Source organism: Oenanthe melanoleuca, chromosome 2 (assembly GCF_029582105.1).
Source record: "Oenanthe melanoleuca isolate GR-GAL-2019-014 chromosome 2, OMel1.0, whole genome shotgun sequence".
In the NCBI taxonomy this organism is placed as follows: Eukaryota; Metazoa; Chordata; class Aves; order Passeriformes; family Muscicapidae; genus Oenanthe; species Oenanthe melanoleuca.
In genome coordinates, this window is record NC_079335.1 from 1,102,031 (window position 1) to 1,114,771 (window position 12,741).

At 47.9% G+C, this 12,741-nt stretch overlaps 1 protein-coding gene across 1 annotated transcript; it reads left to right on the forward strand.

Annotated features, from left to right (window-relative positions):
- The first annotated feature begins 350 nt into the window (after positions 1–350).
- Positions 351–11,494, forward strand: LOC130249891 (rho GTPase-activating protein 39-like). Its single transcript, XM_056485050.1, has 3 exons — positions 351–355; positions 803–1,234; positions 11,405–11,494. Exons 1-3 carry the CDS (start codon positions 351–353, stop codon positions 11,487–11,489), a joined length of 522 nt encoding a protein of 173 aa, XP_056341025.1. The 3' UTR covers positions 11,490–11,494.
- Positions 11,495–12,741: the final 1,247 nt, after the last annotated feature.

Below are 12,741 nucleotides of genomic sequence, written 5' to 3' on the forward strand. Positions count from 1 at the left end.
CCAGCCCAGGTGTTTTGGGGCCAGTGGTTTTGGGGTGGTGCTGGAGGTGGAACCCACAGAGCTGATGGCTGGTGTCGAAATCAGGACAGAGGGAAGGAGCTTCAGGATCTTTGGAGCGCAGAGAAGCTGTGCTACTCCAGCTGGACCAGGGGAGGTTGAATCCATAATTTTGGAATTTTTGTGGGAAATGCTGCCGTGTTTGGTGGTCTGGGCAGCAGAGCCAGGCTGCAGGATGGTTGTTCAGGAGAAATTCATCACCAGGTTGGTGATTCCAGTCTCTCCAGTCCTTTCCATTCCCTCACGGAATGTGCTTTGATCCCCGTGTCTGAACCTTCAAGGGTTTGGGGTGAATGCCGTAATCCTAGGTCGACATTGGGGTGCTCCAACCAGGGCGTGTGTTTTGCAGACTTGCTGGGTTTCCCTGGGAGCTGAAAATCAGGGCTTGGTTGGAAACCCTTTGGAAAATTCTCTGTTTTGTGTAAATAATTCTGCCGGACTTGATGGGGGTAGAAGAAGGGTTGTGAAGTCGTTCTTCATCCCGTGCTCACTGCTACCACAGAACCATTGGGATTGGAAGGGATCTTGGTTGAACTTTGCCTCTCTCCTTGTTCTTTTCCAGGCTGGAATGGGTGGGAATCATTGAGTCTTGGACATGGGAGAGTCAATGGGGGTGGAAGGAAGAGTTGAGAAGCCGCTCTTCTCCATCCCACACTTGAACCAAATCACAGAATCATTGGGTGGCTTGGGTGACCTTCCAAGATGGCTTGGTTGATTTTTCTCTCCTCTCCTTGTCCTTTCCCAGGCTGGAATGGGTGGAAATCATCGAGCCTCGGACCCGGGAGCGCATGTACGCCAACCTCATCACGGGGGAGTGCGTGTGGGACCCCCCCGCCGGGGTGCGGATCAAACGCACCAATGAGAACCAGTGGTGGGAGCTCTTCGACCCCAACACCTCCCGCTTCTACTACTACAATGCCACCACGCAGAGGACGGTGTGGCACCGTCCCCAGAACTGCGACATCATCCCGCTGGCCAAGCTGCAGACGCTGAAGCAGAACACGGAGTCGCCGCGGGCTTCCACGGAAAACAGCCCCGGCAGGAGCAGCAATGTCAGCAGGGAGGGAAGCACCAGCTCGTCCTTGGAGCAGGAGCTGGAGGGCAATGAGAAGGTGCAGGAGCAGCGGTCGAGCCGCCAGCCCAGCCAGTATTCCGTGGTGAAGGAGGAAACAGAAAGGTAAAGGTGGAATGGGGGGGAGGAAAAAAATCGGGAATTCCCAGTCCTGGTGGTCTCCAAGAGCAACCCGTATCCTGCAGGTCTTGGACAAAGAGATTTTGTGGATGGTTCCTCCGGCTTGACCCTTGGTGGGTCTCCACTGAGTTGGATCCTCCTTAAAACAAGGAGAGAGAGGGGAAATCAGGAAAAGGTGTTTCTCCACTTTAGGGACATTTTAGATGTTCCCTGTGGGAAGGTTCCCTAAAGGAATAATTTCTTGTCCTCTGAAATTCATTTTTAGGATTGGAAATTGGAGTTTAGAGCCCGGCTTGGTTTTAAATTATTTTCCTGGATAAGATTTCCCTGAGGAGTCAGGATGATTCATGCCACAACCATGGCTTGTCCCACAGGTCTGGGGAGCTCCTGGCAGGGATAATTTCCCTCAGGAAGGAGGACAGAGTCAGAGCTCAGTTCTCAAGGACAACATTCCAGGATGTTTGTGTTGCCCCTCCATTGTCATTTCATCTTTTATGGATTAAAAGCTGCAAATCACTGAATCTTGGAATGGTTTGGTTTGGAAAGTAGCCTTAAAATCCATCTTGCTCCATCTCCTGCTGTGGGCAGGGACACCTCCCACCATGCCAACCTAACTTGGGACAATTCCAGGGATGGTGCAGCCACAGCTTTTCTGGGCAACCTGAGGCAGGTCATTAATTAATGTATTTGTCTTCTATTAATTGATGCCTTTGACCATGTTGAGGACCTGACCAGGTTGAGGAGACCAAGCAGGGGCAGAATTCCCATTCCCAAGTCCTGCTCCCAGAAACTGTGGCTGGATGGGAACAGGAATTCCCGGCTCAGCGAGTGCTTTCATGTGGGACATCAGAGGCAGCCTTGACTCCACACCTTGAGGGAGGTTCCACCTTCCTGAGGTCCTGGAAGAGGCTCTGATGGAATCTCAGAGCCTGGGAATGGGGGGGGGTCCTCGTGGGGCAGGGAGGTTTTTGGGAGGGAGGTGGGTTTGGCGGTCGTTCAATGCAGGTGAATGTGGAATTACATGGAATTACAGAATCATGGAATGGTTTGGGTTGGAATGGGCCTGACAGACCATGGAATTTCAGCTTTTTCCATGGGCAGGGATACCTTCCACTATCCCAAGCTGCTCCAAGCCTCATCCTGGCCTTGGACACTTCCAGAGATAGGGCAGCCACAGGTTCTCTGGGAATTCCATTCCAACACCTCACCACCCTCACAGGAAAGAAAGAATTCCTTCTCAAATCCCATCTATCCCTGCCCTCTGGCAGTGGGAAGACATTCCCTGTGTCCTGTCCCTCCATCCCTTGTCCCAAGTTCCTCTCCAGCTCTTCTGGAATCCCTTTAGGCTCTGGAAGGGGCTCTGAGGTCCCCCTGGATCCTTCCCATCTCCAGGCTGGACATTCCCAGCTCTCCCAGTCTGGCCCCAGAGCAGAGGGGCTCCAGCCCTTGAAATTCTCTGGAATTGCTCCAGCAGCTCCAGGTCCTTCTGCAGTTGAATCCTGGAGCTGGATGCAGAATTCCAGGGGGGGGCCTCACCTGAGCAGATCAGACAGGCAGAATTCCCTCTTTTCTGGTGGGAAATGAGCCCAGGAGATGTTGATGGAGCAGGATCCCATTCCCAAAATGGCGTGAGAGGTTCACAAGGACTGGGGGATGAATTTATAATTCCCTGGGATTTGCTGTAAGAACAGGGGCGGAATCAGTAGCTCCCCTGGGGAAAGGATCATTCCTGAGATGAGATCAGGAATTTCCTGGGGAAAGGATCATTCCCAAGGTGGGATCAGCAGCCCCCTTGGGGGATTCCCACATTGGGTTCAATTCCCACATCAGACCCAGCACAAACACTCCAGGACACTAATCCTTGGTGTCCTCCACCCACACATTCCCTGTTCCCATTATGGGATGCAAATCTGCTGGATCAGGTGGGAGGAGGGCCTGACTCAAATAAAAAGGTTGAATCCCTGGAAATCTAGTGGAAAAGGAGAGGAATTCAGCCCTGGGCTGAGTCTTGTGGGAGGTTGTGTGTCCTTGAATCTCCATGAATTCCAGGTCTTGGCCTTTCCAGGGATTGGGACTGAGCCGATCCCAGGTCTTGGAGCTTTAAAAATTCAATAATTTTTTTAAAAAAAATTTGGATGCCACTAGAGGGAGCAGAAATTCCTGCTGACTGAAATTTCTACCTGCATCCCTGGAGGTGACAGGGATGAGTCCTGTCAGTTCAGCCAAACCATGGCTGCATCCCACTCCTGAACCTCATATCCTGCCTGGAAAAAAAACCCCATTCCCTCATTTTCCCCATCCCTGGAAGTGTCCAAGGCCAGGATAGTCAAAGGTGTCCCTGTGGAATTCCACGATCTTGAAGGTCCCTTCCAACCCAAACCATTCCATAATTCCATGAGTGTTTTCCCAGATCTCAGTTATGTTTCTTGAAGAAGATTTACAGCTGGGAAGGAGCTCTGTAGGTTTCCTGGTGGAACTCCCCAGTCCAGGTTTTATCCTATGAAATCTGATTTAAAGATTTCTGGATAAGCACAGCTCATCTGATTGGAAAAGGGAATTCAGGAGAAGTGGGAAAATTTCTATTGGAATTCACACCCAGAACTTCCCTTAATATTTAGGATTTAGGAACCAGGGCATCTCCAGGTTTGGCTGGAGATATTGGAGGCTGCTCCCAATCCATTCCTTACATCCTTGGGGATGCTCCATCCCACCCATGCAGGTCAGGGACACATCAACCCTTGGAATCCACAGGGAATTTGACACCAGAATCACCTCGCGCTTCCACGGTGAGGTGGGATTTGTTCTAATTAGTGGCTGGATCCAGCTCAGGAATCAATCTTGGGATCTCAACAGCAGCTTTGTCCTGGTGTTCAGCAGAGCATTCCCAGGGGGATTTTCCAGTGTTTCCTTGGAGTTTACCATGCTTGTCTCAAAATGGTGACTTTTCTCCAGAGCGTGGCTTGACAGCCGTGAAATCTTGGAGCGGGAACCGTCGGCTGGATTTTGTGTCAGGTCGCTGGGATTTTCCATGCTGCCAGGAAGTGTCTGAGGTTATTGCCTTGAAATCTTTGGAGAAAGTGTCAGGCAGGGAAAAAGAAGCCTTTTCCATGAAAAATTCAGCTCTGCCACTGCTTCTCCAAAGAGGAATTCCAAGTGGATGCTTGCAGGACAAGGAAGTGGATTTTTGGCCATCGGGAGTGTTTTCCTTGTACCAAATGCAGAAATCTTGGAATGTGAGGTGTCTTCACCCAAATCCCATCTGCTGGGAAATTGTGCCCAAGTTATTCCTCAGGATTCCTACATTTTCTTTCTATGTCCTGATTCTGAAGGCACCAGGATACTGGAAATAAAATGCAGCATTTAAACTTTGCTGGATTAAGTGTGGCTGAGCTGGGATATCCAAGGGGAATTCTCTCCAAATCTAATCCCTGGAATGCCCCTGCTGGAGCTCTCTGGGATCAAAAACAACCTTCCCCCTTACAGGCTGTTTCGTGACTCCAAAAGATGCCAAAAAAAAGCAGATTTGTGGAATAAAATATGCCTCAAAGCTCTAAAATACCCATGTCCCATGATTTTTCCTTGGAATTCTCTCTGCTTATTTCCTTTCCCGAGAGGCACTGAGAAGAACCTGCCGTGCTGTGGTTGGCAAAACAGGTGGATCAATGACATAAATCTCCGCAGCATCTGCTGCCTGAGGGTTTTCCAGGCCCCTGTAGGGATTCCCAGCCTTCCTCCAAGACGTGAAGGAATATAAACCGAGGACCTGGAATTGCTCCGGAAAAACCACGCGGAAGGACTGTGGCACCGAGAGGGTCCTCAAGGGCTTCCTTCCCAATGTCCTGCCTTTAGCAGGAGCTTCAGGCTCCCTATTCTGGGACTTTCTTCACCCAAATGTTGGATTTTCCCAGCTGGATGACGTCTCCTGGCGAGGAGCCAGGAGGAACTTGGGAATGTTCACCTGGAGAAGGGAAGGATCGAGGGAAAACTCAGAATTCCTTCCAGGGCCTAAAGGGGTTCCAGGAGAGCTGGAGAGGGACTTGGGACAAGAGATGGAGGGACAGGACACAGGGAATGGCCTCCCACTGCCAGAGTACAAGAAAGGATGGGATTCGGGAAGGAATTCCTGGCTGAGGTGCTGGGATGGAATTCCCAGAGAATCTGTGTTGGCCCCTGGATCCCTGGAATTGTCCAAGACCAGGTTGGAGCATCCTTGGATAGGGATTTTTCCCTTCTGACCCAAACCATGGGTTTGAGCATTTGATGAAGTGTTCCCATGAAATTTCCATAAAATCATAAAATTTCCACTATCTGATGTTTTTTGCTCCCCTACTAGAGGGAAAAAAAAAAACAAAACAAAACAAAAAAAAAAACCAAAAAAAAAAACCACGTAATTTTTTAAAGCTTGGAATTGTTGATCCTGTTGAAAGTTCCACCTGGATCTGGATCAACCTAAAAACTGCCTCATCCTTTCCTTAAGGACAAAGAGGATGGCCTGGAATTTCTCTGTTTTTCCAATCTCTGGCACTGTGGGGACCTTATCCTATTCCCAGACCTTGACATTCCACTGGAAATCCTTCTCTTCCCAATGTTTTATCCACAGGGTGGATGGGCAGAGCAGGAGGTCGGGGCACCGACATCCCCCTGTCTCTGGTGGCCAGGAAAACCACCACAGGCTCTTCCTACCCCCAATCTCTGAATCCAGCTTTGGAAGGGAATGTTGCAGGAAATTCTTGAAATTCAGATTTTTTTTTTCCTCTCCCATTTATTTACTGCCTGTGGCAACAAATCCCTGCCTTTTCCAGTTCCATCCCCCTGGGAAAACTTCCACTATCCCAGGTTGCTCCAAGCTCCATCAAACCTGGCCATAGCCATTTCCAGGGATGGGGTGGCCACAGTTTTTCTAGGTATTGCATTCCAATGTTTGTTTGCTTTGCTTTTTCCCATTTTCACCTTTGTTGGACACACCTTACACAATCCAAGGATTCATGTGCTGAGGACATGGAATTATCTCTTCTTCCCACCCTTCCAGAATCCATGACAAGGACCTGAATCCATCCCAGCTGAGTCGTCCTGAAGATGTTTTTTTTTTTAATTAAGGATCACCTGGAAATTCACCTGGCTCTTCCCCTAATTCCATGAGATCCTCAATTTCCCAAACTGTGAGGCAGGATGTTGGGAAGGATCCCAAAATTCAGTCTTCCAATGGCTTTTTGTGGTGTTTTATCCCTGGTTTTTGTCTTATTCCCACTCATTTAATGGCAAAAATCCAGCTCTGAATGATGTTGGATGTCCCTGTTTGTGGCTAAGGGGTCGGAATTCCATGGTCTTTGAGGTCCCTTCCAAAGGTTTGGGTTGCTCCAAACTTGGCCTTGGGCACTTCCAGGGATGGGGCACTACCAGAGCATGACAGAATTCTTTGATAGGACCTCCCAGCATTCCCAAATTTTTCCAAAGATTTGATTTTCCCCCCACAGGAGATTTTACTACTCAAAAATTCCTTCAGCTTTTCCCCTCTTCCAGTACCAGGGGGTCCTCCAACAGTGCTGGGTCTCATCCCACCCATGCAGGTGAGTTTTCCATGGAATTGTTAAGGTCAGAAAAGACTTCCAAGATCCTTGAGCCCATTTTCTAGGCTCCTTTCGTAATTCAATCCCTCGCTGTGATGCTTGAGTTTATTGAGATCATGAAGCTCCGGGGGGTGGAACCATCTGAGGAAATATTTGGAGATAACCAGTGGAAAACACATTCCCGGCATAACCCGAACAACACTGAACTCCCTCATTCCATCCTCAAATATTTCCCAGGAAAAAAACATTCATATCTGGCATTTTATGCTCTGAAAAATGGGGGGCTGAAGTTTTTTAATATCCTTCCCTTGAATTCCCCATTTCCCGTTGTGAAACACGGCTCTGGATTAGGCGGATATTTGCCTAATTCCTCCGAGTGCTTGCGTCGGCCCCAAAATTCCAGTTGCATAATTCTGAAGAAAACCATCTTTGAAGTTTTATTGGAAGCAGGGGTTGTAATTAAGAGTATGAAGGGCCGCGATTAAAGCCGAGGATTTGGAGCTGGGATTTCATTTCTATTCCTGGCTTTTGCCATGGAGCTGAGCTATTTCAGGCCGCTCACTTTCCTTGATTTTTCGAAAGTGTGGGGAATGATGCCACTTCCTGCTCCAGGCAGGGGGAAAAAGAAACCTGCTGGGTTTATTGATTTAAAAAAAAAAAAAAATTCTTTAGCTTTTGTTGTTCTGCCAGAGGCTCCCGGGATAAAGGTGCCAGGGATAAATTTGTGTCTATGCTGGAGGCTTTGTAAGCCATGGTTTAGGGAAAATTGTTGTAGGAAAGTCAACTTTATTGATAGAAAAGCATCTTGGTTAATGGAAAATCACTTTGATAAGTGGGAAATCACCTTTATTAGTAGAAAATCATCCTTTTCATCAGAAAAATCGCACTTAGTGGCAAATCAACTTTTTTATTGGAAAATCATTCTTATTAATAGAAAATAATCTTTATTAATGAAAAATCATTGTAATTAGTGGAAAATATTTTTCTTTGGAAAGCAACACTCATTAATGAAAAATCATCTTTATTAATAGAAAATCATCTTAATTAGTGGAAAATCACCTTAATTATTGGAAAACCACACTTATTAATGGAAAATCACCTTTTTCATTGGAAAACCACACTGATTAGTGGAAAATCATCTTTATTAATGTAAAATTATTAGTGAAAAATCACCTTCAAAGTGTCCCAGAAAGGCTTTGGATGTATCCCTCATCCAGACAGGGACACAATTTGCTGGATAAAAACTGGATCATCCGGCTCAGAGGGTGGTGGTTGAAGGTTTATTCCCAATGTTTGGCTCCTCCCAGGCCCATCCCAGCTCCTTTCCTGATCCATATCCTTATCAATAATCTGGGGAGCCACCAGACAAGCTGGAGCTCCGAGGGATCCTATGGATCAAGGACAGGTTGGGAAGAACTTCCTGAAGCTTGGCAAGGCCAGTTGTAGCCACAGGATAGTAAAACTGGTGGCCACCCAAGGATCTGGGAATGCTGGGAAGCGCAATTCCAAGGGCAGGGCACAAAGGGAAGCTGGGAACACCTCAGAAGGTCTAGGGAAGATTAAATCCTTGTTTCACCACAACTGGGCAACCTCAGGTCATTTTGAGTGATCCAAAACCTGAAAACCTGGGAGAATCCAGGGAGAAATCACCAGGATGGTCAGCACAGGATGTGCGAGGAGAAAATGAGGGAGCTGGGTTGGCTTTGCATGGAGAAAGATTTTGGGGAGACGTCAGGACATTTCCAACACCAAAACTGAGTTTCCAAACCAGTCGGGTTTTGGATTGGAACTGGGTTTGCTTCCTGTGATCAGCTCTGTGCAGTTTTATCCATCAGGATTTCTGGGATGCAGTCCAACACCTGTAGCGCCGTGTTTGTGGAAGCCCACTTGGGGAATTCATTTGAGTTGAGCTTTCCAGATTACCCTGGTTGTTCCAGGTTGGCCAAGGCAAAATTGGGTGGGAATGTCTGGCTCAAGAACACAAACTGGATTCAAGGTGGTGATTGCAGGAAAGACCTTAAACATGGAATGGTTTGGGTTGGAAGGGACCTCAAAACCATCTAGTTCCACTCCTTTTCCATGGGCGGGGCTACCTTCCACTATCCCAAGTTGCTCCAGGCTCCATCCAACTCAGCCTGGAATATTCCAGGGATGGAGCATCCACAGATTTCTCCAGTGTTTCACCACCCTCATCATAAAATTTCTCCTTTAATCCAACAAATCTGTTAGTCAAGCAAAATCCATAAGGATTTGGTTTAAAAACCTTGGGAAAACAGCTGGCCAAGGGTAGGGGCCATGCTCCATCGCATCCATGCCCACGGGAAGCTGGGATAGATGGAATTCAGCAGTCCTGCTGCTTAAATATTAACCAGGAATTAAGTGGGAATCCTGCCCCAGGCTCTCCAGCCAATTCCAGAGGCTGCTTGTCAACACTCACATCTCAGCCAGTGGTTTTTAGTGATTCCCAAAAACTCGGCTCATCCCGGAAATGTGTAACCAACCACTGCTTCCTACTGCGGGCCCCTGTGGAGATTCCCTGCCTGGCTCCCACCAAGTCGGAATCTTTGGGATGGATTTGCTCATCCATCAGCTCCATCTGTACAGAAACCTTGTCAGAGATGGATCAGAGAAGGCCTGGAGTTCGTTTGGATGGGGATAATTAGCATTGATGGGAAATGGAACAGTGGGAGAAAGGATGGATGGGAACCGAGATGGATTGGGAAAATCTTGGAAGTAACAACTTGGAAAATCTGCAAGAACAAACCACCCATCCTCGGACTCAGCCAAAATTAAGGATTGAGGAGTACATGGAGCTTGATCCTAGCACCTGGAACAGAAACTTGGAATCTGGAGGGAATTCCCTTCTGGAGGGGTGTGGACCTTGCTTGGGAAGAGCTGTTGGGAATTTTCAGTGTCTGTTTTAGCCATGACCAGGTTCCAGTGGAGTTTTTAGATGGAAAAACCGACATTCCCACCAGACTTTCCCCAGGGATGGGGGGTGGAGTGCTGGGAAGCAGATCTGTAGGGAGGGACCTTGAACAACTCCTGAACTCCCCTGGAATCCTGGAATCACGGAATGGTTTGGGTTGGAAGGGACCTTAAAGGCCATCCAGTTCCTGGGCAAGGATACCTTCCCCTATCCCAGGATGCTCCATCCTGACCTTGGACACTTCCAGGGATGGGATCCATCTGGATTCCGACACGGATTTGGAGATCCATCTGGATTCCACTGTGGATTTGGGGATCTGTCTGGATTCCACTATGGATTTGGGGATCCATCTGGATTCCAGCATGGATTTGGGGATCCATTTAAATTCCAGTATGGATTTGGGGATCCATCTAAATTCCACCCTGGATTTGGGGATCCATCTGAGTTCCACCATGGATTTGGGGTACAGCACTGGGATCAAAGGTGATGCCATTCTCTCGGGAATCCTGGAGGAGGAGGAGGAGGAGGAGGAGTAAGTCCATTCACATGCACTGGCGAGGAAAAAGGGATTAAGCAATTCCACACAGCTATAATTCCAGGGCTAAATCCCATTAAAATTAGTTTTGACAAAAGCTTAATTTTATTGCCTCCTTGCTCCACAACTAAAATTTTGGAGCTTTATCTTATTAGGAAGATTTGTTTCTTTTCCCTCTTTTTTTCCCTCCCGTAACCAACATTGAATCCGAATTTTATTAGCGGGAGAGTCTTAACAAGGAAATATGGGGGGATTTTAGGGGTGTTTTATTTGGAATAAAGTTATTTCTTTGGATGTTTTCTCATTATTTCCTCTGTGTTTTCCAAATGGGACCGTTTCCGAGCACATTCCCACTGGGAAGAGCTGTTACAGTAAAAATAAACCTTTTCCTGTGCTCATTGGCAGCAGGGATGGGTAATATTGGAAAGACAGTGATCAATATGTAGTTTCTGGGAAGTGCTGGAGGGTCTTGGCATGGATTCACAGCCATTGGAAAAGTGTGGAGCCAAAAATATGGATCAAGAGTGGGTTTGATCCTACAGGAGAGGCTTTAAGTCATTCTTGAATCCCAAAAGGTTCTCCTTGGACTCCAGGTTTTAATTCCCAAGTCTTCACTGAACCCCACCAAGTCAAAAAATCAGCTTGGAAATACCCGTGCTTCCAGATGTTTTTTTTTCCTGTGTTTTTTTGTAGTGTCTCTTGGAGCAGGTTGGTGGTGTCATCTTCTCCATCTTCTGGGAACAAGAGCACTGCAGGCTCAAATTTAGATGAAAATGTGACAAAAAGGGGTTTTGGGGGTATTTTTCTCTTCCCACATTGGCTCTGACCATCTGAGGTTGTTGAAGAGCAGAAGCAGCACTCAGAAAGGGTTGGATGAATCCAGGAGATGTTTGGGATCTGCTCAGATGTTTTAAGGAAAAATCCAGTATTTGAAGGGTTTGACATAAACCTGGAGACCACGGCCATGGGCTTGGTAATCATTTGGCCAACAACTCAAAATAAAAAATCCATTACTCCAAGCTCGAGCAGATCCAGGACAGGTGAAACCCATCCTGATGGGATTCATCTCCCTTAATCCTAGAGGAGACAGTGGTGGTAACTTCCTGTTCATTCCTGTTTTCCAGTTCGTCGCCTTCCGGAGTGTTTGAAAAGGAATATGACATTTACCGGGATTACAGCGCCGAAGGACAGCTCCTGCACTACAGGTAGCCTGAATTTCCCTCCAGCATCAGGTTTGAGATGGATGGGGCAGTGAATGTCACTGATGTTTTAGTCCCACTTCTCCAATCCTCTTCATCCCTTCCCTTCATGTGTTGCCTTCAGGTCCTTGTGGAACCCCAGAAGTCCTCAAGGAACCCCAAAAGTACTCACTGAACCCAAAAAGTCTTTCTTGAAACCCACCAATTCCTTCTTGAATCCCAAATCCTCAGAGATCCCCAGAAGTCCTTATTGAAATCCTCACCGAATTCCCCCAAATCCTCATTGAACCCCCAAAAGTCCCCATTGGACCCCACCAGGTCCTTGTCAAACTCCAGAAATCGAAGACAAGGATGAGACTGGATTTTGGGGATTTATGGAATCACTCCCTGCCTGGTTGCTCCAGGTTTTGATAAACTCCAAATTCCTGGAATTTTTCCTGGAGTTGCGGATGAGTGGAGGCACTTCCAGCTCTTCCTTTGCCTTCCATGTTGGAAATGGAGACCAGGAAGAGGCATATTCCTCATCCCTTTTCCTGGCACGTTTTCCAGCTGTTCCAAGCTGATCTCCATCCTGATCCAAGACACGTGCGGGTGGAAAATCTCCCCAGCAGCGCTGGCTGAGTTCCGTCCCGCCTTTCCCCAGAATTCCCTGCTGCTGAGTGACCTCCTGGGAAGCATTGGAATTAATTGCCACTTAAGGAAGCAGGGGGAAAATTCTGAGCTTTCCAGGAGGGAAAACCAGCAGGGCGATAGGATTGGGTTTTTTGTCCTCACCAGCTGAATGCTCTCCATGAATCCATGGACAACCCGATCTCCAGCCCACAAGGTGGGCAGATGCCATTCCCAGGAAGAGTGGGAAGGAGTGAGATTTGAGATGTGTGGAGCTGTTTGGTTGGGAAACAGGGATTCGTGGTTCAGTTTTGGGAAGCAGGAGCTGAGCCAGAATCCAGCAGGATTTGTCAATGATGGGGACATGGAGCAGTGACAGGGACAAGCAGATTTGGGCTGGTGGCAATTAAAAGGTTCAGTGTCACTGCGCTCATGAGCTGTTGGCATCAGCTGTCAGCTGTGCTGCAGGAGACGCCTGTCTTCCCAATCCCATAAAAACCCACAGAGCAGCCCTGGCTGCCCTTCCCCCAGCCTGCCACCAGCCAAGGAGCTAATTAGCAGCTTTGTTTAATTAGCTGTGAGTGGACATCCTTCTGGAAGAACGAGTCTCAGGATGGGATTTTGGTTTAACCCCATGGGTGCCACAAGCTGGA